General features: G+C 48.4%; 1 protein-coding gene across 1 annotated transcript in view; it reads left to right on the top strand.

The window, feature by feature from the left end:
* LOC137527499 (uncharacterized) overlaps positions 1-21,396 on the top strand; it is a 69,800-nt gene extending 48,404 nt beyond the window's left edge. The window contains exon 5 of the mRNA XM_068248016.1: positions 21,132-21,396. Coding sequence (XP_068104117.1) covers positions 21,132-21,355 — 224 coding nt within the window. The 3' untranslated portion in view covers positions 21,356-21,396. The remainder of the gene's footprint in view (positions 1-21,131) is intronic.
* The last annotated feature ends 6,117 nt before the right edge of the window (positions 21,397-27,513 follow it).

Raw genomic sequence — 27,513 nt, 5'->3', positions numbered from 1 at the left:
TTCAATGTGATTTCTGCCCTTAAAACGCTGCTTTGCGTCAAATCCAGATTTTTCCCGGGGACTTTTGGCATGTATCCCACTCCGCCATCCCCCCCTCCAGGTGTTAGACCCCTTGAAACATCTTTTCCATCACTTTTGTGGCCAGCATAATTAATTTTTTTTTTCAAAGTTCGCATCCCCATTGAAGTCTATTGCGGTTCGCGAACTTTAACGCGAACCGAACCTTTCGCGAAAGTTCGCGAACCCGGTTCGCGAACCGAAAATCGGAGGTTCGGCCCAACTCTAGTGGAGATGTGTCAGCTGATTGCTAGATCAACTGACACGCTTCCTAAGTCTATAGGGCCTCTCATTTGCTGTGCGCATGTGTTTGAAAGTGCCAGTATTACTAGCCTCCTCGAGGGGCCTGCATGCAGAGGAAACCCGATCACGCCTGTGGGTTGCGGAAGTAACAGACCTGCACCGCTGAATGAGAGCGGTGCTCATGCTACTGGAGGCAGCAGAGGTAAGACTGCGGTTCATGACAGTGGGCTTCACGACTGCTGTCTGAAACCTCCTGTTGTTTGTGTTTATTACAGGCATGGTACATACTCTAGGTGCCATGGCCTGTTACATTGCCTGCTGCCATACGTCACTCCTCCTCCTCCTCCTGCTGCTGCTGCTACCTACTTTAACCTCCTGCTGTCTGTGCTCCCACTGCCAGGGTCCACAGAATTATGCGCCACTTCAATAGCTATATATTGTTGTTTTAAAAAACATTTCTGAGGTGTCTGGGTTGAAAATTGTGCTGTCCCAGTTGTGTATTGGACACAATGTGGGCTTCACGACTGCTGTCTGGAACCTCCTGCTGTTGGTTTTTATTACAGCTGTGGTACCAACGCTAGGTGCCATGGCCTGTTACATTGCCTGCTGCCACACATCACTCCTCCTCCTCCTCCTCCTGCTGCTGCTATCTACTTTAACCTCCTGCTTTCTGCTCCCACCGCCAGTATCCACAGAGATATGCGCCACTAGCTATGACGCCACTACAATAGCTATATATTGTTGTAAACAAAAAAAATTTGAGTTGTCTGGGTTGAAAACTGTGCTTTCTCAGTTGTGTATTGGACACAATGTGGGCTTCACGACTGCTGTCTGGAACCTCCTGCGGTTTGTGTTTATTACAGCTGTGGTACCAGCGCTAGGTGCCATGGCCTGTTACATTGCCTTCTGCCACACATCACTCCTCCTCCTCCTTCTCCTGCTGCTGCTGCTGCTACCTACTTTAACCTCCTGCTGTCTGTGCTCCCACCGCCAGGGTCCACAGAATTATGCACCACTAGCTATTACGCCACTACAATAGCTATATATTGTTGTTTAAAAAAATAATTCAGAGGCGTCTGGGTTTAAAACTGTGCTGTCCCAATTGTGTATTGGACACAATGTGGGCTTCACGACTGCTGTCTGGAACCTCCTGCTGTTGGTGTTTATTACAGCTGTGGTACCAACGCTAGGTGCCATGGCCTGTTACATTGCCTGCTGCCACACGTCACTCCTCCTCCTCCTCCTCCTGCTGCTGCTATCTACTTTAACCTCCTGCTGTCTGTGCTCCCACTGCCAGGATCCACAGAGATATGCGCCACTAGCTATTACGTTACTACAATAGCTATATATTGTTGTAAAAAAAAAATCTGAGTTGTCTGGGTTGAAAACTGTGCTTTCTCAGTTGTGTATTGGACACAATGTGGGCTTCACGACTGCTGTCTGGAACCTCCTACGGTTGGTGTTTATTATATCTGTGGTACCAGCGCTAGGTGCCATGGCCTGTTACATTGCCTGCTGCCACACATCACTCCTCCTCCTCCTTCTCCTGCTGCTGCTGATGCTGCTACCTACTTTAACCTCCTGCTGTCTGTGCTCCCACCACCAGGATCCGCAGAATTATGCACCACTAGCTATTACGCCACTACAATAGCTATATATTGTTGTTTAAAAAAATAATTCTGAGGTGTCTGGGTTTAAAACTGTGCTTTCCCAATTGTGTATTGGACACGATGTGGGCTTCACGACTGCTGTCTGGAACCTCCTGCTGTTGGTGTTTATTACAGCTGTGGTACCAACGCTAGGTGCCATGGCCTGTTACATTGCCTGCTGCCACACGTCACTCCTCCTCCTCCTCCTCCTGCTGCTGCTATCTACTTTAACCTCCTGCTGTCTATGCTCCCACCTCCAGGGTCCACAGAATTATGCGCCACTCGCTATTATGCCACTACAATAGCTATATATTGTTGTTTTAAAAAAATGATGAGGTGTCTGGGTTGAAAACTGTGCTGTCCCAGTTGTGTATTGGACACAATGTGGGCTGCACAACCACTGTCCAGAACCTCCTGCTGTTTTATCGGTGTTATATTAACAGCCATGGTACCACCGCTGGGGGCCATGGCCTATTAAATTGCCTGCTGCCACAAGTCACTCCTCCTGCTGCTGCTGCATTTAACATCCTGCTGCCTGTGCTCCCACCACCAGGGTCCACAGAATAAGGTGCTGCTGTCTTGCACCACTAGCTAGCCTATTACGCCACAAGTTTAGCTATGCTGATTTTGGAAAAAAATTGTAAAGGAAAAAAAATGAACTTGGGTACAGGAGGAAGAATAAGAACAAAAACATGAAGGAGAAGATGGTGAAGAAGAAGAGGAACCAGGTGAAGAAGAAGAAGAAGAACTAGGTGAAGAAGAAGAAGAGGAATAACTGTAACGATCGGTGGGCGCAGAGAGTATCTGATTACCGGTGATCTGCAGTATCGCCGGAAATACAGATATATACCAGATTATAAGTGATCTGCAGTCTCACCGATAATCCGATATACAAACTAACCTCTGTTCGCCTGAGTAGAGTGTAGTGTTTTGGTGTAACAGTAACACTAGGAGGCCTAGGCCTCAGTGCAGCAAGGAGAACTGCACGTATTCCTTCCGCAGACCTGAGCTCTCCAAGACGGGAGGAGTCAGACTGACAGTAGGAAGGAAAGTCCGAGAGTGACACTCAGGAAGAAGTGTCACTAACAGGACTGGGAACCGCCTCCAATCGTGAGGTCGGTTCTCGAAGTCAGACAAGCCAGGTCGTACACACACGGACAGATAAAGTACAAATACAGTAGGCAAAGGCGGAGTCAAAGTACAGGCAGGGTTCGGCAACGGGGTATCAGATATATCGGGGTACAAAATCAGGAGGCAGAAACAGAGTCTTGGAACGAGCCGAGGTTCGGCAACAGAGTATCAGAAATATCGAGGTACAAGGTCAGAGTTCAGGAGGATAGTCGAGGCAGGCAAAAGTCATAACATATAATCACAATCAAACTAGTACTTTAGCTATCAAATATCTAGCTAAGTGTAGGATTACAGCTCCAGCTGGTCCCGGCACACTTCAGGATCTGACTACGGATCTGGGTGCTCCCACGTATGTGATCGCACGCCAGACAAAGAGCAAGTGAACAACCAGCAGTATATATACTCTAGGACCTTTCCAGGACCTCCCTAATTGCTGGTCCAATGAGAGCAGTGGAATTTGTCAGCTGACCCAGCTGGTCAGCCGACACCCTTCTAACTGCTATTTAAACTCTGCCTTTCTGCTCGCGCGCGTGTAAGTCTGAATCTTGGTGGACTATCAGTCCCAGCCACACCAGTACTGTCATGCAATGTATCTAGTGCGGGGGCCGCCTCTGATGCGGATTCCGCCGTTCCCAATGCGGATTCCGCCGCACTGCCTATGCGGCATGCAGCGTTTTTTCCGCGTTGTGACGCCATGCTGGACGCGGAAACAGCCGCCTCACCTTGAGAGACGGCGGCATTTCCGCGTTTCCTTACAGTACCCCCTCCCCGAGGAGTGGACTCCGGACAACTCCTACCAGGTTTCTCGGGATGTAAGGCATGAAACTCCCTCCTTAACTCGTCTGCATGCATGCGTGAACCCGGTACCCACTGTCTCTCCTCAATCCCGTACCCTTTCCAATGTACGAGGTACTGTACCGAATTCTGTACCATGCGTGAATCCAATATCTTTTCTACCTCATACTCAGGTTGGTCGTCCACCACCACAGGAGGAGGAGGAGTGGGACCCACATGGACTGCTGGTTTAAGCAGGGATACGTGGAAGGACTTTACCCCACGCATGCTGGCGGGAAGATCAACGGAATACGTAACGTTGTTGATCTTCTTGGCCACTGAAAATGGACCCACAAACCTGGGGCCCAGTTTATCTGAGGGCTGTCTCAGGGTTAAGTGACGTGTGGACACCCAGACCAAGTCTCCTGGCTGGAACTTCCACTCCAATGAGCGTCTTTTGTCAGCCTGACCCTTTTGACTCTGGAATGCCCTTTCCAGATTACTCTTCACCTTCCCCCAGATGACTTTAAATGCCCTGTGCCAGGCTTCCAGGGTTGGAAACGGAGAGGAGGCAACTGGCAAGGGGGAAAACTTGGGCGATCTCCCCGTTACCACCTGAAAAGGCGAAAATCCGGAGGAGGAATTTCTCAAGTTATTTTGAGCAAATTCTGCGAAGGGCAAAAATCTGACCCAGTCGTCTTGTGCCTCCGCAACATAACATCTCAAAAATTGTTCTAGAGACTGATTTATCCTTTCAGTCTGGCCATTAGTCTGTGGGTGGTAGCCGGACGAGAAAGACAGCTTCATGCCCATTTGGTGGCAAAATGCCCTCCAGAATCTAGAAATGAATTGGACTCCCCTATCCGACACTATGTTTTCCGGAATGCCATGCAGCCGGAAAATGTGGATGATGAACAGGTCGGCCAATTCCTGAGCCGAGGGGAGTCCTTTCAAGGGCACGAAATGGGCCATCTTGCTGAAGCGGTCGACTACCACCCAAATGACCGACATGCCTTCAGACCTGGGGAGCTCACCCACGAAATCCATGGACAAGTGGGTCCATGGCTCACTCGGGGCGGGCAAAGGCTGTAAGGTACCGACAGGTGCCAGCCGGGAGGGTTTACTCTTAGCACATACTGCGCATTCCCTAACAAATTCCCTGCAATCAACAGACAGGGAAGGCCACCAGGCACACCTGGCTACAAGATCCTGTGTTCTGGCAACTCCAGGATGTCCAGCATTTTTATGTGCGTGGAACATTTCAAGGATCTGAAGACGAAAGGGCAAGGGAATAAACATGACCCCTTCAGGCTTCCCTTCCGGGATGTCCTGCTGGAAGGGGCTCAACGTCTCCTTCCAGTCTTCCCAAGTATCAATTGCAGCCAGCACCAATTTTCGCGGAACAATCGTCTCAGGGACGGAGGCCTGTGCTGTTTCTGGCTCAAAGCACCTGGATAGCGCATCTGCCTTAGTATTCTTACTGCCCGGGGTGTACGTAATCACGAATGTGAACCTTGAAAAAAACAGGGACCATCGAGCCTGACGAGGGCTTAACCTCTTAGCCCCCTCGATGTATTCCAGATTCTTGTGGTCGGTAAAAACCGTGATAGTATGCTCCGCTCCTTCTAACCAATGACGCCATTCTTCAAAGGCTAGTTTGATGGCTAAGAGTTCCCTGTTGCCTATATCGTAGTTTCTCTCTGCTGGAGAGAATCTCCGAGAAAAATAGGCACATGGGTGCAATCTACCCTGTAAGCCTGAACGGTGAGACAGCACAGCCCCCACCCCGACTTCTGAGGCGTCTACCTCAACAATAAAAGGGAAGGAAGTGTCTACGTGTCTTAGTATGGGTGCTGTGCAGAACAGCTCCTTCAAGGTCGAAAATGCCTGTAGGGCCTCAGGCGACCAGTGAGTAGTATCCGCCCCTTTCCTAGTGAGACTGGTGAGAGGTGCAATAACGGTGGAGTACCCCTTTATGAACCTCCTATAATAGTTTGCAAAACCCAGAAAACGTTGCAACGACTTTAACCCCACCGGCTGAGGCCACTCCAGAACAGCGGATACCTTGGCAGGGTCCATAGACAGGCCCGAGGTGGAGATTATGTACCCCAGAAAGGCGACAGATGTAACTTCAAAAATACATTTTTCCAACTTGGCGTACAGCAGATTTTGTCTCAACTTGTTTAGCACAAATCTGACATGGACCCTGTGCTCGGAGAGGTTGTTGGAGTAAATTAGTATATCGTCAAGGTATACAAGCACAAACCTACCCAACACCTCCCTGAATACCTCGTTAATCAATTCCTGGAAGACGGCTGGCGCATTGCACAACCCGAAGGGCATCACTAAGTACTCGTAATGCCCATCGGGTGTGTTGAAGGCCGTCTTCCATTCATCGCCCTCTCTAATGCGGATCAGGTTGTATGCACCCCTCAGATCCAATTTTGAAAAGATCTTAGCGTCTGTGACCTGCGTGAATAAATCGTCTATTAATGGCAACGGATAACGATTCTTCACCGTGATTTTATTTAGGCCCCGATAATCGATGCAAGGTCGAAGACCTCCGTCTTTTTTCTTAACAAAAAAGAAACCGGCCCCTGCAGGCGAGCGGGAGGGGCGAATGAACCCCTTGGCCAGATTGTCACGGATGTACTCCTGCATAGCCACCTTCTCTGGTCCAGACAAATTATACAGGTGACCCCTAGGGGGCATACAACCGGCACGGAGATCGATGGGGCAATCGAAAGGGCGATGAGGAGGTAACCTATCAGCAGCCCTGGGACAGAATACATCTGAGAACTCGGAGTATTGCTCGGGAACACCCTCCACATGTACCTTGGTCTGACCTAATACCACTTTTCCTAGGCACTGTTGGGAACAGAAGTCTGACCAACTGGTTAATTGTCCTGTCGCCCAATTGATCTGTGGCGAATGAAGCTGCAGCCAAGGCATACCTAGGACAATGGTGGAGGTGGTCATATGTAACACAAAAAAACGTAAACTCTCCCTATGCAGTACCCCAGTAATGACTTCCACCTCTGGTGTCTGGGACAGCGGACGGTCCCTTTGTAACGGGGAGTCGTCCACGGCAGTAACCTGGATAGGTGGTTTTACTGGGGTGAGAGGAATGTCCAACTTCTCTGCAAATTCGGAACTCATGAAGTTAGCCGCGGAGCCTGAATCAATAAAGGCCTCTGTGGCTTCAGATTTGTCCCCCCATGTAATCGTACAGGGGAGGAGCAATCGTCTTTCTTTCAGGGGTGCGAGCTGGGCGCCTAGGGTGTCACCCCTTATCACTCCTAGGCGGTAGCGTTTCCCGGCTTATCCTTATTAGGCTTAATGAGACAGTCTCGTACCCTATGCCCCCCTTCACCACAGTATAAACATAGTTGTTCCGACAATCTCCGTCTTCTCTCCACTTGGGTCAATTTAGACCGACCGATCTGCATCGGCTCAGGTGGAGGCAAGACCGGAGATGATGAGACAGAAGGAGACGGAGTTACTAGGGGTGCAGCGGGAGGCACTGTGTAAGAGGTCGGCCTAAGCCGATGACTGCCCCTAGTCTGTCTCTGATGGCGTAGCCTACGGTCGATTCGAATGGCCGATGAGATGGCCTCGTCGACTGTTTTGGGTTCGGGTTGGCTTAACATTAGGTCGGAGACCTCATCTAACAACCCAGACAGGAAGTAATCTAACAGGGCATAAGTGCCAAACCTGGCCGTAACTGACCACCTACGAAATTCGGCCGCATAATCCTCGACTGGACCCCTGCCTTGCCGTAAAAGTTTGAGCTTCCGCTCAGAGGATGCAGCAAGGTCAGGGTCGTCGTAGATTACGGCCATGGCCTTAAAAAATTCCTCTACCGAGGTCAGAGCAGTATCGGTAGAAGGCAGGTTGTATGCCCATGACTGGGAGTCACCAGACAGCAAAGTTTTAATAAAGGTGACCCGTTGGGTCTCAGTCCCCGAGGATCGGGGTCTCAACTCGAAATATGATAACACTCTACTCCTGAAATTCCGGAAGTCAGACTTGTGGCCGGAAAATTTATCAGGTACAGGCATACGTATGTCAGTACTAGGAGAGGATCGCACTGAATCAACTGACGTCTGGAGGGTTTGCACAGAGCCTGACAGGACATCAATCATAGTCTTGTGGCTACCCAGCACTTGGTTGATGTTTTCCACCGAAGTAGCAAGTGCGCCCAGACGGTCAGTATGTGCGTCCATTTGCATTTTTTTTGGGTCTGGCGTTCTGTAACGATCGGTGGGCGCAGAGAGTATCTGATTACCGGTGATCTGCAGTATCGCCGGAAATACAGATATATACCAGATTATAAGTGATCTGCAGTCTCACCGATAATCCGATATACAAACTAACCTCTGTTCGCCTGAGTAGAGTGTAGTGTTTTGGTGTAACAGTAACACTAGGAGGCCTAGGCCTCAGTGCAGCAAGGAGAACTGCACGTATTCCTTCCGCAGACCTGAGCTCTCCAAGACAGGAGGAGTCAGACTGACAGTAGGAAGGAAAGTCCGAGAGTGACACTCAGGAAGAAGTGTCACTAACAGGACTGGGAACCGCCTCCAATCGTGAGGTCGGTTCTCGAAGTCAGACAAGCCAGGTCGTACACACACGGACAGATAAAGTACAAATACAGTAGGCAAAGGCGGAGTCAAAGTACAGGCAGGGTTCGGCAACGGGGTATCAGATATATCGGGGTACAAAATCAGGAGGCAGAAACAGAGTCTTGGAACGAGCCGAGGTTCGGCAACAGAGTATCAGAAATATCGAGGTACAAGGTCAGAGTTCAGGAGGATAGTCGAGGCAGGCAAAAGTCATAACATATAATCACAATCAAACTAGTACTTTAGCTATCAAATATCTAGCTAAGTGTAGGATTACAGCTCCAGCTGGTCCCGGCACACTTCAGGATCTGACTACGGATCTGGGTGCTCCCACGTATGTGATCGCACGCCAGACAAAGAGCAAGTGAACAACCAGCAGTATATATACTCTAGGACCTTTCCAGGACCTCCCTAATTGCTGGTCCAATGAGAGCAGTGGAATTTGTCAGCTGACCCAGCTGGTCAGCCGACACCCTTCTAACTGCTATTTAAACTCTGCCTTTCTGCTCGCGCGCGTGTAAGTCTGAATCTTGGTGGACTATCAGTCCCAGCCACACCAGTACTGTCATGCAATGTATCTAGTGCGGGGGCCGCCTCTGATGCGGATTCCGCCGTTCCCAATGCGGATTCCGCCGCACTGCCTATGCGGCATGCAGCGTTTTTTCCGCGTTGTGACGCCATGCTGGACGCGGAAACAGCCGCCTCACCTTGAGAGACGGCGGCATTTCCGCGTTTCCTTACAATAACCATGTGAAACAGAATAACTGGGTGAGGAAGAATAACCGGGTGAAGAAGAAGAACCAGTTGAAGAAGGATAACCAGTAAAAAAACCAGAAGAAGAAGAAGAACCAGGTGAAGAAGAAGAAGAACCAGGTGAAGAAGAAGAAGAAGAACAACAACAACAACCAGGTGAAGAAGAACAACAACAACCAGGTGAAGAAGAAGACGAACCTGGTGAAGAAGAAGAAGAAGAAGATCCAGGTGGTGAAGAAGATGATGGTGGTGAAGATGCTGGTGACGAGAAAGAAGATGGTGAAAAAGAAAAAGAAGACGGTGAAGAAAAAGATGGAGAGAAGAAAAAGAAGAAGGTGAAGACGTTGAAGATGGTGAAGAAGAATAAACAAGTACAGAAAAAAATGTTTTCCATTTAATTTTTTTTTTTTTACACCTCCACTATACACATATATTTAATTGTGGTGGTTTCCCCTTAAAGGGACTCTGAAGTCTCTAAAAAAAAGTATTTTTATCTCATAAATCTGTTTAATACTTTATCCGTAACTAAACCCCGCCACTGTAAACTATCTAAATCCCCCCAAACCCCCCAGGGCACACTACAGGTAGTGCTGCCATGTGAGCTGCAGCCCTGCCTCACACGAGTCTGTCAGTGGCGGATCTCCACCTCTCCCCACCCCTCTCAGTCTTCCTTTGCTGAGAGGGGCGGGGGAGAGGCGGACATCCGCAGCTGACAGATGCGTGTGAGGCAGGGTTGCCGCTCATAGCCCTGCCTCACACGGAAGCGCACAGGGCAGCAAAATCCAGGATTCCTTTCTCATCCACTGAACTGATTCGGTTCAGTGTCTTTCTCATCCACTGAAGTGATTCGGTTCAGTGTGATGAGTCGGATCACTCGACTCACAGGAAAGAACCGGCTCAAATGAGCCAATCCCTCATGAACCGGGCTTCACTAGTGTGAAGGGAAACTTCTGACGATTCCCTTCACACGCAAACAGAAGGGGACAAGTAAGCATGATGTTATTGGCCGGGCAGACTTGGAGTGAGAGGGAGGGAGAGCTGTTGTCTCTCCCTCCTCATAGTAATGTGCTGCATAACTTGCACTGATGTTGGGGAGCATAAAACAGTATAATCCACAGCTGCACTCGGCAAGAGGCATCACCAGGGCCGGATTTCTGCAAAGGCCACAAAGGTCACGGCCTAGGGCGGGAAAAAAATCAGAAGGATAAAAGGGCGGCAGGACCTGAGAGAGATAAGAGGCTGCATGTCAAAATAAATCATTTCTCCTGCTCCAAAGCGCCCCGGCTTTGCTGCACACACACAGTCAGAATTCCAGAGCTCCGTGTATTTTCCTTACTTCGTGGTGTGCGATGAGACAGTGCTATCTACTGAACATACACGCTTCAGTTTATTGCCAGGGGTGAGAGAAACATGGATCACAATGTAGACAATTTCTGATCCAGTAAAAGTAAACATTTTAACAGAATTATTTCCACTTTACAACTCAAGCTGGGCTAAACAATGTATTGCTGGTCAGATTCTGTTAATGACTTGAGCCATTCCTTCTCCTCTCTCCCCCTGGATTGTAAATCTTAAACAGATAAGGTTTGTTTTTCCTTAGAGAGATTTATGGCAGCCCCTTCTACGCTAAATCTTAACCCCTTGCTGGCTCATTTTAAAGGCAGCAGTAGTCTAGTATGAGATAGATAACTTCTCTATAATTATCATTACAAATGTACTGTTGTATACTTTTGTATTGTTACATTCTGTTTTGTATACCAAAAGTAATAACATACACTAAAAATTAAAAAAAATATATATTTGTACTGTGTTGGCAAACAGTAAAAAAACACCTGTGAAAGAATCAGTACAATAAATACTATAAAATAAATGCAACAGATCTGTGATTACAGAAGAGCAGAGAGGGAGATGAATGCCGCTCTGCTACTTCATGCCTGGTACACACCATGCAATTTGCCATCAGATAGATGGGTTCAAATTGATTATTTCTGACAGGTCTAATCTGATTTCTGATCATTTTTCTAATCGACTTTGTATAAGTGATCGGAAAATCGATTCAACCCATCTATCTGGTGCGTACCAGGCATTAGGGACTCACTGCACTAACAGGAAAAACAATCATTCATCATTTTTCAGAGAGAAAACATTCATAGGTATCCTGCAAACAAGTGATCGTTAAGGCTCATACACATATCAGACTATAGTCTTTGGAAAAAGAAAGATCACAGTCCAATCTTACCACCCTTCATGTACTATGAGAGCCATACCTTCAGTCTTTTCTATGGAGCTGAACTCCCCATCAGAAAAAATCTTTGCAAGATTCTGCACACACAGATGCTGTACAGACACAAAAGATCAGTATCTGCAAAAGATCTGTTCCTGCAAAAGATCCGTTCCTGCAAATTGCATTCATAGTCTATGATATCTGCAGATCCTCATACACACCTTGTTTAACAGACAATTATCTGCAGATCAGACAATCATCTGCAGATCTGAAGATCCATCCTGGTGGATCTGATCTGTAGATGAATGTTTGTTAAACAAGGTGTGTATGAGGATCTGCAGATATCATAGACTATGAATGCATTTTGCAGAAACGGATCTTTTGCAGGAACAGATCTTTTGCAGATACTGATCTGTTGCATGTGTACAGCATCTTTGTGTGCAGCATCTTGCAAAGATTTCTATCTGATGGGGAGTTCAGCTCAATAGAATAGACTTTGTAGGTATGGCCCTCATACTACATGGAAGGGGGTAAAATTGGTCTGTGATCCTTCATTTTCCAAAGACTATGGTCTGATGTGTGTATGCACCCTGAGTGTGTGTGTGTGTGTGGGGGGGGGGGGGGGCGGTTGGTGGTACCGGGCCTAGGGCACTGGGAAGTCCAAATCCGGCCCTGGCTAGGAGTAAGCTACAAGAGCCTAACTACGCTTTCCCTATTTCCCTATCTCCAGCAAGCACTGTCCCTTACTCTCACTATAGCAAGATCAGCAGACTGAGATATTGGCCCGACACTGAGCTGTTTTTATACAGGGGGGGGGGGGCATGGGTCCAGGAGGGAGTGCAGTCTGATTGGCTGCCATGTGTCTGTTGACTGTGATGTAGAGGGTCAAAGTTTAGCCCCATGATGTGGTATAGGGGGCAGGTCAAACTTGCTATGTGTTCGTGGTTCGCCGCGAGCGCAAATCACCAAGGTTCGAGCAAACAAGTTCGCCGGCAAACCGTTTGGGCAATCTCTAGCCAGGCACTGGGAATTTTCTCAAAGTTGAGGGACGCATGGATTCCACTTAGTATCAGCAGATTCTGGAGACCAATGTCCAGGAATTAGTGACAAAGCTGATGCTGCGCCAGGACTGGATCTTTCAACAAGACAATGACCCTAAACACTGCTCAAAATCCACTAAGGCATTCATGCAGAGGAACAAGTACAATGTTCTGGAATGGCCATCTCAGTCCCCAGACCTGAATATCATTGAAAATCTGTGGTGTGAGTTAAAGAGATCTGTCCATGTTCGGAAGCCATCAATCCTGAATGAACTAGAGATGTTTTGTAAAGAGGAATGGTCCAAAATACCTTCAACCAGAATCCAGACTCTCATTGGAACCTACAGGAAGCGCTGTAACTTCTGTAAAAGGAGAATCTACTAAATATTGACTTCATTTCTTTTTTATGGTGCCTAAATTTATGCACCCGCCTAATTTCGTGTAAACAATTATTGCACACTTTCTGTAAATCCAATAAACTTCATTTCACTTCTCAAATATCACTGTGTGTGTCTCCTTTATGATATATTTAACTGACATTTTTTATTGTAACAACCAATGATTTATACAGGAAAATCATGAGGATTAACAAGGTTGCCCAAACTTTCGCATTGCACTGTTAGAGATGGCCCAAACGTTTTGCATGCGAACAAACTTTATGCGAGTTCAACCCGCCTCCTATACTACATCATTAACTTTGACCCTCTACATCACAGTCAGCAGGCACATGGTAGCCAATCAGGCTATTCTCCCTCCTAAGGGGAGCCACTTATAAAAGGCAGGCAGCGTCGGCCATTTCCCTCACTCGTGTGGATGCAGTAATTAAAGCAGGGAGAGGTCTGCTGCAAAGGCATAGGGAAAGCTTAGTTAGGCTCTTGTACGCTTATTAGCTTGCTCCTTGCTGATGCTTATTGCTAAAAAGCACCCCTTAAAAGCTCTTTTGAGAGCTAATGTTCTAGTGATCTTTTTTTTTTTTTTTGTGTATGTGTCCCACTGCCACTTGCATATACAGCCCTGTCAGTCGCAGCTGGCCAGCTGGCCTTTGTTAATTGCTAGTGACTACCTTTTCACTGCACGTGTGTGACAGCTGCACATATACCAGTCACTGCATACCTGTTCATGTTTAGTGCACCTGCATGACAGAAGCATGCAGTGTTATATACCAGCAGTCACTGCACCTGTTCACGGTACCTGTGTTTGGGACAGCTGCACATTTTTAATACCAGTCACTGCATACCTGTTCACTGCACCTGTGTGACTGCACATTGTATTAGTCAAGTCAGTGCATAGCTTTCACTTCACCCCCCCTCCCAATATGGACAAAATAGGCAGACGCAGACCCAGAGGCTGGCCACTCGGCAGGTCTGTTCGAGGTCATTCTGATCTCTTTTTGTGTGGCCCTGGACCAAAGTGAAGTGCTCAGAAGAAGGCACGTGCCATCAACTCTCAAGATTGTCAGAACGTGGTTGACTATTTAACACAGACCACCTCATCTTCCGCAGTCACTAGCACTACTACAAGCACCACATCCGCTACATTTGACACTTCGCAGCAGTTATTTGGTGGGGAATTAACTGATTCACAGCCATTATTGTTACAACAAGATGAGGGTGCTAAGCAAGTTACACCACCTCATATGTCTGAGTTAGGCGACACTATGGACATAAGGTGTGAGGAGGAGGATGATGAAGTACCTACCATTGGTGCAATTTAGGAGGTGTCTTTTGGAGGTGTCTGATACAAGCGAAGCTGGGGAGGATGATGATGATGATATTGCCAATTGCCATGGATGCCACATGGGATCCTAATAGACAAGATGACCAAGGGGATAGTTCTGAGGGGGAGTCAGAGAGGAGTAGGAGGAGACGAGTTGCTGAAAGAAGCAGGGGGAGCGCGTTGTCATAAACAGCTGGTGGCAGTTTCTGGCGCCATGTATCAGCACCTATGGACAGCCAGCCAACATGCCCTTCAATGTCAGCTGCTGACGCCACCATAGTGCCATCACCCCAGGGCTCAGCGGTGTGGAAATTTTTTTGTGTGTCTACCTCAGATGAAAGCAATCCCATCTGTTCTCTCTGCAAGCAAAAATTGAGCCGTGGAAAGGCCAACACCCGTGTAGGGACAATTGCCTTATGAAGGCACATGCAGAAAAGGCACAAACTGCAATGGGAAGACCACCTGAGGAAAAGCAGCACACAAAAGCAAAGCCACCCTCCTTCTCCTCTTCCTCCTTCAGGTGCATCATCTTCAGCCGCTTTATCCCTTGCACCTTCACAGCCACCCTCCTCCACTCCACCTCTCACCTTGAGCAGTTCCTGCTCCTCTGCCCAAAGCAGCAGCCAGGTGTCCGTGAGGGAAATCTTTGAGCGGAAGAAGCCAATGTCTGCCAGTCACCCCCTTGCCTGGCGTCTGACAGTGGGCTTGGCGGAACTGTTAGCTTGCCAGCTGTTACCATACCAGCTGGTGGACTCTGAGGCCTTCTGCAAATTTGTGGCCATTGGGATACCGCAGTGGAGGATACCAGGCTGCAATTATTTCTCAACAAAGGCGATACCCAAACTGTACCGTGATGTAGAAAGGCAAGTGGTGTCATCTCTGGCACACAGCTTTGGGTCAAGTGTCAGGCCTGCCCGAAGACTAAGTCAGTCCCCACACACAACATCTCTGCCGGCACACCGTGTGACTGCCTGCCCCAAGACTAAGTCGCTCCCCATACTGCACCTCTGCCTGCAGGCCGCTTGACTGTCTTCTCCGCCAACAGGGTCCAGGACTCCAGGTGGATTCCTGAATTTTAAAGGCCGCTGCTAGCAGCAGCCGCTAACATAATTTTTATGGTGCGTGTACATGCCTGCCTAATTTTTCTGGTTGCACTGCGGGTGCAACAACAAAAAGAAAGGCATGTACATGTGTCAATTCCCCTTTGTGATTGTTACCTTGCCGCGGTAAAGGGGCTTGTGTATCACAAGGAAGCAATGACCGCCGGCTATATGAATGTCTCGGGGGAGGGGGGCTCACCCAAGATAATAAGGTCGTTGTTCATTGTGGACAGACCAAATTAAATCAGCTGGACAGTCACTGTTGTTCAGTCATTGAGCTACCTCAGCCCGGTGACCATATGGGCTTGAAAACCGGTATCGCCTGCACTATCGCCATGGTGCGCACCAGTCCAGCATGGCCGTCACTACACAAACAGCTGTTTGCGGTGCGTTACACGGTGAGTTTAGTGTGTCAGTGTGAAGCAGTACACTAATTACACTACCTGATTGATGTATGCACATGTAAGATTTTTAAAGCACTTTAGGCCTGCAATTTAGCAATAAAATGTGATTTCTGCCCTTAAAACACTGCTGTGCGTCAAATCCTGATTTTTTTTTCCCCCGGGACTTTTGGCATGTATCCCACTCCGCCATGCCCCCCTCCAGGTGTTAGACCCCTTGAAACATCTTTTCCATCACTTTTGTGGCCATCATAAATGTTTCAAGTTTTGAAAGTCCATAACGAGCTTTAGTTTATCTATGTTTCAAAAAAAAAAAAAATGTTGTTGAAGCCGCAGCAGAGCACAGAACAGAAAAAAAAAATACAAAAACAGCTGTTATAAAGGTCATTTATATTGAATAATAAGAATCACATAGAATAAATATGTAAACCATAAGGCCCTATCTCAGCCTTAAAGGAATACTATTAAAGTATCTCAATTTCTGGAAGCAGCATTAATCAATATGGCAATATGAGTCAGAACGAACACAGCATATGCTTCTGCTGTGCAGTGTGTCTTTTTTTAATATACCTTGCAGACAGCGTCCCCTGAACAAACTGACGGCGACGGGTTATTGGGGCAGACCATTATGCTAGAGGTGATGCCCAGGGCCGGATTTGGACTTCCCAGTGCCCTAGGCCCGGTACCACCAACCGCCCCCCCCCCCCACACACACACACACTCAGGGTGCATACACACATCAGACCATAGTCTTTGGAAAATGAAGGATCACAGACCAATTTTACCCCCTTCCATGTAGTATGAGGGCCATACCTACAAAGTCTATTCTATTGAGCTGAACTCCCCATCAGATAGAAATCTTTGCAAGATGCTGCACACAAAGATGCTGTACACATGCAACAGATCAGTATCTGCAAAAGATCTGTTCCTGCAAAAGATCCGTTTCTGCAAAATGCATTCATAGTCTATGATATCTGCAGATCCTCATACACACCTTGTTTAACAAACATTCATCTACAGATCAGATCCACCAGGATGGATCTTCAGATCTGCAGATGATTGTCTGATCTGCAGATAATTGTCTGTTAAACAAGGTGTGTATGAGGATCTGCAGATATCATAGACTATGAATGCAATTTGCAGGAACGGATCTTTTGCAGGAACAGATCTTTTGCAGATACTGATCTTTTGTGTCTGTACAGCATCTGTGTGTGCAGAATCTTGCAAAGATTTTTTCTGATGGGGAGTTCAGCTCCATAGAAAAGACTGAAGGTATGGCTCTCATAGTACATGAAGGGTGGTAAGATTGGACTGTGATCTTTCTTTTTCCAAAGACTATAGTCTGATATGTGTATGAGCCTTAACGATCACTTGTTTGCAGGATACCTATGAATGTTTTCTCTCTGAAAAATGATGAATGATTGTTTTTCCTGTTAGTGCAGTGAGTCCCTAATGCCTGGTACGCACCAGATAGATGGGTTGAATCGATTTTCCGATCACTTATACAAAGTCGATTAGAAAAATGATCAGAAATCAGATTAGACCTGTCAGAAATAATCAATTTGAACCCATCTATCTGATGGCAAATTGCATGGTGTGTACCAGGCATGAAGTAGCAGAGCGGCATTCATCTCCCTCTCTGCTCTTCTGTAATCACAGATCTGTTGCATTTATTTTATAGTATTTATTGTACTGATTCTTTCACAGGTGTTTTTTTACTGTTTGCCAACACAGTACAAATATATATTTTTTTTAATTTTTAGTGTATGTTATTACTTTTGGTATACAAAACAGAATGTAACAATACAAAAGTATACAACAGTACATTTGTAATGATAATTATAGAGAAGTTGTCTATCTCATACTAGACTACTGCTGCCTTTAAAATGAGCCAGCAAGGGGTTAAGATTTAGCGTAGAAGGGGCTGCCATAAATCTCTCTAAGGAAAAACAAACCTTATCTGTTTAAGATTTACAATCCAGGGGGAGAGAGGAGAAGGAATGGCTCAAGTCATTAACAGAATCTGACCAGCAATACATTGTTTAGCCCAGCTTGAGTTGTAAAGTGGAAATAATTCTGTTAAAATGTTTACTTTTACTGGATCAGAAATTGTCTACATTGTGATCCATGTTTCTCTCACCCCTGGCAATAAACTGAAGCGTGTATGTTCAGTAGATAGCACTGTCTCATCGCACACCACGAAGTAAGGAAAATACACGGAGCTCTGGAATTCTGACTGTGTGTGTGCAGCAAAGCCGGGGCGCTTTGGAGCAGGAGAAATGATTTATTTTGACATGCAGCCTCTTATCTCTCTCAGGTCCTGCCGCCCTTTTATCCTTCTGATTTTTTTCCCGCCCTAGGCCGTGACCTTTGTGGCCTTTGCAGAAATCCGGCCCTGCTCCTAGCTGCTATTTGTTGCTGAGAAGAACCACCCAAACTGTTCTTTTTAGAACTACTGTTATATTGTGTGATCTGTTTTGTGTGTGTGTGTGTGTGTGTGTGTGTGTGTGTGTGTGTGTGTGTGTGTGTGTGTGTGTGTGTGTGTGTGTGTGTGTGTGTGTGTGTGTGTGTGTGTGTGTGTGTGTGTGTGTGTGTGTGTGTGTGTGTGTGCAGTGGCGTAGCTAAGGAGCTGTGGGCCCCGAAGCATGTTTTATAATGGGGCCCCCCAAGCACTCTATACATAACAATTGATACGGCGCACCAAAACCTGCCAATGGCAACTACAGTGTCAGAGATGCAAGAAGGGAATGGAGAACAGTTCGTTAATGATTACCACTATTCAAAGTATCTATAGAAGTGATTATTATGGCACAGGACCAATAGAGAGCTAATACTGCAGCTGAGGGAGGGCCCCTTGGGGCCCCTCTAGCCCAAGGGCCCCGATGCGGTCGCTACCTCTGCACCCCCTATTGCTACGCCCCTGTGTGTGTGTGTGTGTGTGTGTGTGTGTGTGTGTGTGTGTGTGTGTGGCCCACTGCACTGCATTATACAGCCCTGCTGTGTGTTACAGCTGCCCCTTGCAATTACTAATTAATACTGTGCCAGCCAGGGCCAGCACATTTACTGTATACTTCACTGGCACTGGACCTATGTGTGTGACAGACAGTGCCAGTTGCACATTCTACTGTATTGTGTCGAACCCTCATTCCCGGCCTGTTACCCGCCGTGGACACCATGGTACTGAGAAAGTTCTAAAGAAAGTTTATCGCACAGTTGAATGGATGCCAGACTTGCCCTCCATAGATTCTCGTTGTAGGTACTGAACTGGAAGCAGAAAAAAAAAATACATATAAACTTTAACAATGCTAGAGAAAGAACCATTGACAGCTGATAAGGCAGTCAGACATTACCTGACATCACTGAGGTGAGGAAGAGCAATCTCGCCATGGTGCGCACCAGTCCAGCACGGCCATTACTACACAAACAGCTGTTTGCGCATGGCAGCAGCAGCAGGAGGAGGAGGAGTGACGTTTGGCAGCAGGCAACATATTTTGTGGACCCTGGCAGTGGGAGCACAGACAGCAGGAGGTAAAATACAGCAGCAGCAGGAGGAGGAGAAGTGACGTGTGGCAGCAGGCATGTCACGGGCCTTGGTACACAGCCCCACAGCATGGTGGAACCACAACCATATTTTACTGTAGGTAGCAGGTGTTTTTCTTGGAATGCTGTGTTCTTTTTCCTCCATTCATAACGCCCCTTCTTATGCCCAAATAACTCAATTTTAGTTTCATCAGTCCACAGCACCTTATTTCAAAATGAAGCTGGCTTGTCCAAATGTGCTTTAGCATACATCAAGTGGCTCTGTTTGTGCTGTGGGCGGAGAAAAGGCTTCTTCTGCATCACTCTTGCATACAGCATCTCCTTGTGTAAAGTGCGCTGAAAGGTTGAATGATGCACAGTGACTCCATCTGCAGCAAGGTCTAAGCTAATAAAAAAAAAAAAAAGATCCACTTACCTGGGGCTTCCTCTAGCCTGTGGCAGTCGTCCTGTGCCCTCGCCGCAGCTCTGGTGGGTCCCCTTCTCCTGCGCTGGCCAAGCCGACCTGGTCAGGTTGGGTTCTGGAACATACTGCGTGGGAGCAGTAGTGCTGCGTCTGCGCAGTACGTTCCTGGTGACATCACCGAGACCATGTGACCCGCGCGGTGGAGCCCAGATGACGCCGACCTGGAACCCGACCTGTCCAGGGCGGCTTCTGCAGCAGAGAAGACGGGGACCCACCAAAGCTGCTGCGAGGGCACAGGACGGCTGCCACGGGCTGGAGGAAGCCCCAGGTAAGTAGATCTTTGTTTTTAATTAGCTTGGATGTTTCATTTAACTTGAACTGAGCCTGTGGTCTTCCATTTCCTCAATATCTTCCTAACTGTGAAAACAGAAAGCTGAAATCTCTGAGACAGCTTTCTGTATCCTGCCCCTAAACCATGAGGGTGAACAATCTGTGTCTTCAGGTCATTTGAGAGTTGTTTTGAGACCCCCTTGTTGCTACTCTTCAGAGAAAATTAAAAGAGGAAGGAAACTTACAATTGACCCCCTTACTTACACTTTCTCATAATTGGATTCACCTGTGTATGTAGGTCAGGGATCACTGAGCTTACCAAGCCAATTTGAGCTCCAATACTTAGTTCTAAAGGTTTTGGAATCAATAAATTGACAACAGTGCCCACATTTATTTATGCACCTGCCTAATTTTATTTAAACAATTGTTGCACACTTTCTGTAAATCCAATAAACTTCATTTCACTTCTCAAATATCACTGTGTGTGTCTCCTGGCTATATGATATATTTAACTGACATTTTTTTATTGTAACAACCAACGATTTATATGGGAAAATCATGATGATTAACAAGGTTGCCCAAACTTTCGCATCCCACTGTAAATACAAAAAATAATTAAAGGGATACTGCAGGGGGCCAGGGGGAAATGAGTTGAAGTTACACAGGGCTTCTAATGGTCCCCCGCAGACATCCTGTGCCCGTGCAGCCACTCACCGATGCTCCGGCCCCGCCTCCTGTTCACTTCTGGAATTTCAGACTTTAAAGTCTGAAAACCACTGCACCTGCGTTGCCGTGTCCTCACTCCCGCTGATGGCACCAGGAGCGTACTGCGCAGGCACAGTATGGTCTGTGCCTGCGCCGTGCGCTCCTGGTGGCATCAGGGGAAGCGAGTACCCGGAAACGCAGGCGCAGTGGTTTTCAGACTTTAAAGTCTGAAATTCCAGAAGTGAACAAGAGGCGGGGCCAGAGCATCGGTGAGTGGCTGCGCGGGCACAAGATGTCTGCGGGGGGCCATTAGAAGCCCCGGGTAACTTCAACTCATTTTCCCCCGACTCCCCTACAGTATCCCTTTAATTAAGTAGGAAGCAGATTTATTTGTTCTGAGGTGTGGGTGGGATTTCTAACTCCTCCCTTTATTTTTCTTACAGCTGCGAAACATAAGAATAAAGAACAGCAGCAGGCCTGCTGGAGAGGCTATCAGGATTATTTATTTCATTGGAGTTGTCCCGAAAGGCTGAGAGAATCAACTATCATGGAGAAACCGGAGGAGGAAGCAAAGCAGGAGTGCTGCTTTTACACTAGAGAATACCTCCACAATCTGCTGGCAACTGGCCAAGTCACACTGGCCAACGCCGAACATTGTAGCCTCTAGTGATGTGCAGGATGAGCGCCGATAAAATTGGCACCACCACCATAGGCAGCAATAGTAAAACCACAAAAGTAAATTTATTGTGTACCATAATTTAACTTCCTTGCTGCTAATCTCAGCATTTACTATTGCAGCAGGAGTAGTTTAAATTAGGCAGGGGGTAGGGTTAGGCAGGGGGTATTTAAAGTGTACCTGAGATAGGGAAAAAATATATACATACCTGGGGCTTCTTTCAGCCCCCACCAAGCTGATTGATCTCACGCTGCCATCCTCCGCCATCAGGATTGGCTGCAATTTGCCCCACAAAGTCCTCCAGTCAGGGCCAGCCGCATCCTACCCTGTAGTGCTGCCATCAGCAGGAGTGTTCTGCGCCTGCACAGTAGTACTATTTAGGCACAGAATGCTCCCGTTGCCAGCAGCGCGATGGGAGTGTGTCTGGGCTGCGGATGGGCAGAAACACCCCACACTGGAAGACTTTTGGGGCCAAATTGCAGAAGATCTAGGTGGCGGAGGAGGATGGTGAGGGAGTGATCAGCCTGGAGAAGGCTGGTGAAAGCTCCAGGTATGTATATATATTTTTAAATCCCCGGTCTCAGTTTTACTTTAAATGGAACCAGAGACTAAGCTACTAAAAAAATAGAAAAATATTGTATACATACCTGGGGCTTCCTCCAACCCCATAAGCCTGGATCACTCCCACGCCGCCGTCTTCCGCTGCCTCTATCATCGGTCCCAGGTCCCATCACTTCCGCCTGACGCGGCCAATCGTACGCAAGCGCAGGGACTCCTTCCGTATTTTTACGTACGTGCCTGCACAGTACGGAGGGAGCCCACTGCGCTTGCGTCGATTGGCCCGACTGGCCGAAATGACGGGACCCAGTACCAGTGGATAGAGGCAGTGGAGGATGATGGCGTGGGAGCGATCCAGGCTGATGGGGCTGGAGGAAGTCCCTGGTATAGCGGGGGTGGAGTGGTAAGGGATAAGCAGCGGGGGGGGGGGGGGGTGTAGTGGTTAGGGTTAGGTAGAGGGGGTGGAGTGGTTAGGGATAAGCAGTGGGGGTGGAGTAGTTAGGGCTAAGCAGCAGGCTGGAGTGGTTAGGGTTAGGTAGAGAGAGTGGAGTGGTTAGGGATAAGCAGCGGGGGTGGAGTGGTTAGGGTTAGGCAGCAGGCTGGAGTGGTTAGGGTTAGGTAGAGAGAGTGGAGTGGTTAGGGATAAGCAGCGGGGGTGGAGTGGTTAGTGTTAGGCAGCAGGCTGGAGTGGTTAGGGTTAGGTAGAGAGAGTGGAGTGGTTAGGGATAAGCAGCGGGGGTGGAGTGGTTAGGGTTGGGCATCAGAGGGGTCTTAGGGTTAGGAATAGATAGAGGGAGGGTTCAGTGTGAGAGTAGGTGGGGGTGTAGTTATACATTACCTGGTCCCAGTGAGCATATCACCTCCACTTACTAGTTTGCAGCTGTCCTGCAGCCAGCCAATCACCATGCAGCTTCGGTTTCCCCATGGTGATTGGCTGGCTTCAGGACAGCTGCAAACTACCCAGGAAGTGGAGGAGATACAATCACCGGGACCAGATAATGTATAATAATGCTAGATGCCGGTAATGCCATTTTGTTACTGACGTTATTCAAGATTTTAGAAATGTCCTTGTCAGGCCTATAGGGATATCTACTCACGAATCAGCTCCAATGCTCTAATCTACCTCCACACGCTTCACCCTATGTGGCGCATCCCCGCTTGAACGGAAGGCGAAGAGACAACACCTGCCCGGCTTCGGTTACACCCAGGCCTTTAGTGTGCAAGGTATTGGAGCTGAATGCAGGGTGAGCAAATAAACTTCCAAGCCAAACAAGGATACAAAATAACCAGGGGCGTAACTAGGCCCCACCGGCCCCCTGCAGAATTTCATTGCGGGCCCCCCCTGCAGAATTTCATTGCGGCCCCCCCCCCCTCCCTGGGGCCCACTCGGGCCGTTTTGTGGGGGCTGGAAGGGTGGCAGCATGAGGGGAAAGCCTTGGCCACAGTCGGCGGGGAGAGGGGAAGTTCCCCCCCTCTCCCTCACCTCGGGGCTCTCCCCTCTCTGCTCCCCTCCAGCTAGTTACAGTGTGGGCAGTGGGTAGCGGTGGGCAGATACATACCTCCTTCCTTGCGTTCCACCGCGTACTCCTCGCTCTAGCGGCTGACGTCACTTCCGAAAGTGACGTCACTTACGGAAGTTTACCAAACACACAATTGGAGAAACTCACTCCCAAACAGTTCTCTGCTGCTTTATAAAGCCTGCAGGCTGCTTATAAGCCAATGAGAAATGCACACATATAATACACCTAGCTTGCAGTGATTAATCAAGCAGAAGCTGAGTAGTGTTGGGCGAACATCTAGATGTTCGGGTTCGGGCCGAACAGGCCGAACATGGCCGCGATGTTCGGGTGTTCGACCCGAACTCCGAACATAATGGAAGTCAATGGGGACCCGAACTTTTGTGGTTTGTAAAGCCTCCTTACATGCTACATACCCCAAATTTACAGGGTATGTGCACCTTGGGAGTGGGTACAAGAGGAAAAAAAAATTTAGCAAAAAGAGCTTATAGTTTTTGAGAAAATCGATTTTAAAGTTTCAAAGGGAAAACTGTCTTTTAAATGCGGGAAATGTCTGTTTTCTTTGCACAGGTAACATGCTTTTTGTCGGCATGCAGTCATAAATGTAATACATATAAGAGGTTCCAGGAAAAGGGACCGGTAATGCTAACCCAGCAGCAGCACACGTGATGGAACAGGAGGAGGGTGGCGCAGGAGGAGAAGGCCACGCTTTGAGACACAACAACCCAGGCCTTGCATGAGGACAAGAAGCGTGCGGATAGCATGCTTTGTACCACCATGCAGTCATAAATGTAATAAAGATAAGTGGTTCAATAAACAGGGACCACGCGGCAACGCTAACCCAGCAGCAGCACACGTGATGGAACAGGAGGAGGCGCAGGAGGAGAAGGCCACGCTTTGTGAGACACAACAACCCAGGCCTTGCATGAGGACAAAAAGCGTGCGGATAGCATGCTTTGTACCGCCATGTAGTCATAAATGTAATAAAGATAAGAGGTTCAATAAACAGGGACCGGCAACGGTAACCCAGCAGCAGCAGCAGCAGCAGCAGCAGCAGCACACGTGATGGAACAGGAGGAGGCGCAGGAGGAGAAGGCCACGCTTTGTGAGACACAACAACCCAGGCCTTGCATGAGGACAAAAAGCGTGCGGATATAGCAGCAATGCTTTTTGCCGCCATGCAGTCATAAATGTAATACAGATGAGAGGTTCAATAAACAGGGACCGGAAACGCTAAACCATCCCAGATGTTCATCGGTCATGTTACTTGGTTGGGGTCCAGGAGTGTTGCGTAGTCGTTTCCAATCCAGGATTGATTCATTTTAATTTGAGTCAGACGGTCTGCATTTTCTGTGGAGAGGCGGATACGCCGATCTGTGATGATGCCTCCGGCAGCACTGAAACAGCGTTCCGACATAACGCTGGCTGCCGGGCAAGCCAGCACCTCTATTGCGTACATTGCCAGTTCGTGCCAGGTGTCTAGCTTCATGCCCGGTTTCAGGTCCAGCGGTGCCAGCCACAAATCCGTCTGTTCCTTTATTCCCCTCCAAATTTCCTCCCCTGTGTGCTGCTTATCCCCAAGGCAGATCAGCTTCAGCAACGCTTGCTGACGCATGCCAACAGCTGTGCTGCACTGCTTCCACGATCCTACTGCTGCTGGTGCTGGGTTAGCATTTCCGGATGAGGTACAGCTTTGAGATGCGTTGGAGGAGAAGGAGTCAGAGAGGTAGGTGCTGCTGTTGTTATCCAGCTGTTTGCGGCGTGGGCAACACCCGCGCCGTAGCAGGTGAGGAATCGCTGCCAGGCTCCACAAGGTTCACCCAGTGCGCGGTAAGGGAGATGTATCGACCCTGGCCGAACGCACTCGTCCAGGTGTCAGTGGTGAGGTGAACCTTGCAGGCAACGGCATTCTTCAAGCTTCGGGTTATTTAGCTGACCACGTGCTCATGCAACTCAGGCACTGCAGAGCGCGCAAAGTGGTAGCGGCTGGGAACAACGTAACGTGGGATGGCCACTGACATCATGCCCTTGAAGCTGTTTGTCTCCACCACTCGATATGGCAGCATTTCGCAGGCCAGAAGCTTGGCTATGCTGGCTGGCTGTTACTGCCACGGCCCGGGGGTCATTTGCTGGCAATTTCCTCTTGTGCTCAAACATCTCAGAGACAGACAACTCAACCGTAGCGCTGCACACCGAAGGGCTGTTGGTTGTTGTGTTTGATGAACACTGGGAGACCTCAAGAGCACTAGTCCGGAAAGTGACAGTGTCAGCATCGTCTGATGTTTGTGAATGTTGTGAACCACGCAATGGCTGGGCTACTGCTGCTGCTGAGGCGGGTCTGGTGGTGAGTCTGGTGAACCCAAGGGAGGCAGTGTTGCTGGTGGTACCCTGTCCTGCCGCGTTTGCCCACAGAGTGGGATGTTTGGATAGAATGTGGCGGCTCATGCTGGTGGTGGAGAGGTTGTTAATACTTTTCCCCCTGCTCAGGCGGGTCTTGCACACCTTGCAAATCGCCATGGTAACATCCTCAGTGCAGTCTTCAAAGAAAGCCCAGACTTTAACTGGCTGAGGACTCGGACCTCGTGCGTGATGTGCTGGTGCTGCTTAACCCACTGCTGGACGCTTGAGAGGTCATCCAAGTAATTATCTGGTCCTGTTCTTTTGGATCTGTGAGGGTTGTTGTCCTGGACAACATGGGCAGTATTGAGTGGGTTTTCTTGGGTGCTCCCCTGTGGCCTGTACGTGAACCGTCAGGGGAAACACCTCTTCCCTTGCCCCTCCCTCTTTCACCGGATTTCTTCCTCATTTCACTTATCCTTAAAGTACACGCTGACTGGCAGCAGTACAGTGGCAGTACAGAAATGCTATACAGTGGTGGGTGAGCGGTGTACCACTATTGTCAGCAGTGACACAGAGCACAATGCTATACAGTGGCGGGTGAGCGGTGTACTACTGTTCCCAGCAGACACAGAGTGGAAGTAAACACAATGCTATATAGTGTGGCTGAGCCGTGTACACAGAGTGGCATTAAACACAATGCTATATAGTCTGCTATATAGTCACCCCGAACAGGGTGATGTTCTGCAGAACCCGAACAGTGGCAAACACTGTTCGCCCAACACTACTGGGAGGGAACGCAGATTTTAGTACCTAAACACACGATACAACATGTTTTCCGGGGTCGGACTCTGAGGCACATACAGATGGTCCCGATCATCATCCTCATCATACAACTCTTCTCCTGAGTCTGACCCACCCACCACCTCTGCCACCCCAACATCCCCAGACACAGACCCCTCATCGTCCTCAACATTAACTTGGGATGCTGGCCTGAGCCAGACCTCCTCCTCCACATCAGGCCCCATCATCTCCTCAATGGCAGCCCTCATTAATCGCTCTGGCGACGGACTGATGGACACAACGTTCTCCTCCGGGGAGGGCTGCTGCTGACCACTGGCTGCTGGGGTGGATGTTATAGCTTGCGTGGGGCGTTGGCTGTTGCTGTTGTTGGGAGTGCTGCTCACAGCGGAGGTCTCTGGGGAACTCATGTTGAGCTCATATAGTGGTTGACGGTGAGTGGAGTATTACTGATCCCAGCAATATACACACTGACTGGCAGAGTACGCAATGCTATATAGTGTGGCTGAGCGGTGTACACAGAGTGGCAGTAAACACAATGCTATATAGTCTGGCTGAGCGAGCGGTGTACTACTGTTCCCAGCAGAATCAGAGTGGCAGTAAACAATGGTATATAGTCTGGCTGAGCGGTGTACACAGAGTGTCAGTAAACAATGGTATATAGTCTGGCTGAGCGAGCGGTGTACTACTGTTCCCAGCAGAATCAGAGTGGCAGTAAACAATGGTATATAGTCTGGCTGAGCGGTGTACACAGAGTGTCAGTAAACAATGGTATATAGTCTGGCTGAGCGGTGTACACACAATGCTATATAGTCTGCTATATAGTGTCAGTAAACAATGGTATATAGTCTGGCTGAGCGAGCGGTGTACTACTGTTCCCAGCAGAATCAGAGTGGCAGTAAACAATGGTATATAGTCTGGCTGAGCGGTGTACAC

The sequence above is a fragment of the Hyperolius riggenbachi genome, chromosome 8, assembly GCF_040937935.1.
Source record: "Hyperolius riggenbachi isolate aHypRig1 chromosome 8, aHypRig1.pri, whole genome shotgun sequence".
NCBI classification, from domain to species: Eukaryota; Metazoa; Chordata; class Amphibia; order Anura; family Hyperoliidae; genus Hyperolius; species Hyperolius riggenbachi.
This window is presented reverse-complemented; position numbering and strand designations above follow the sequence as displayed.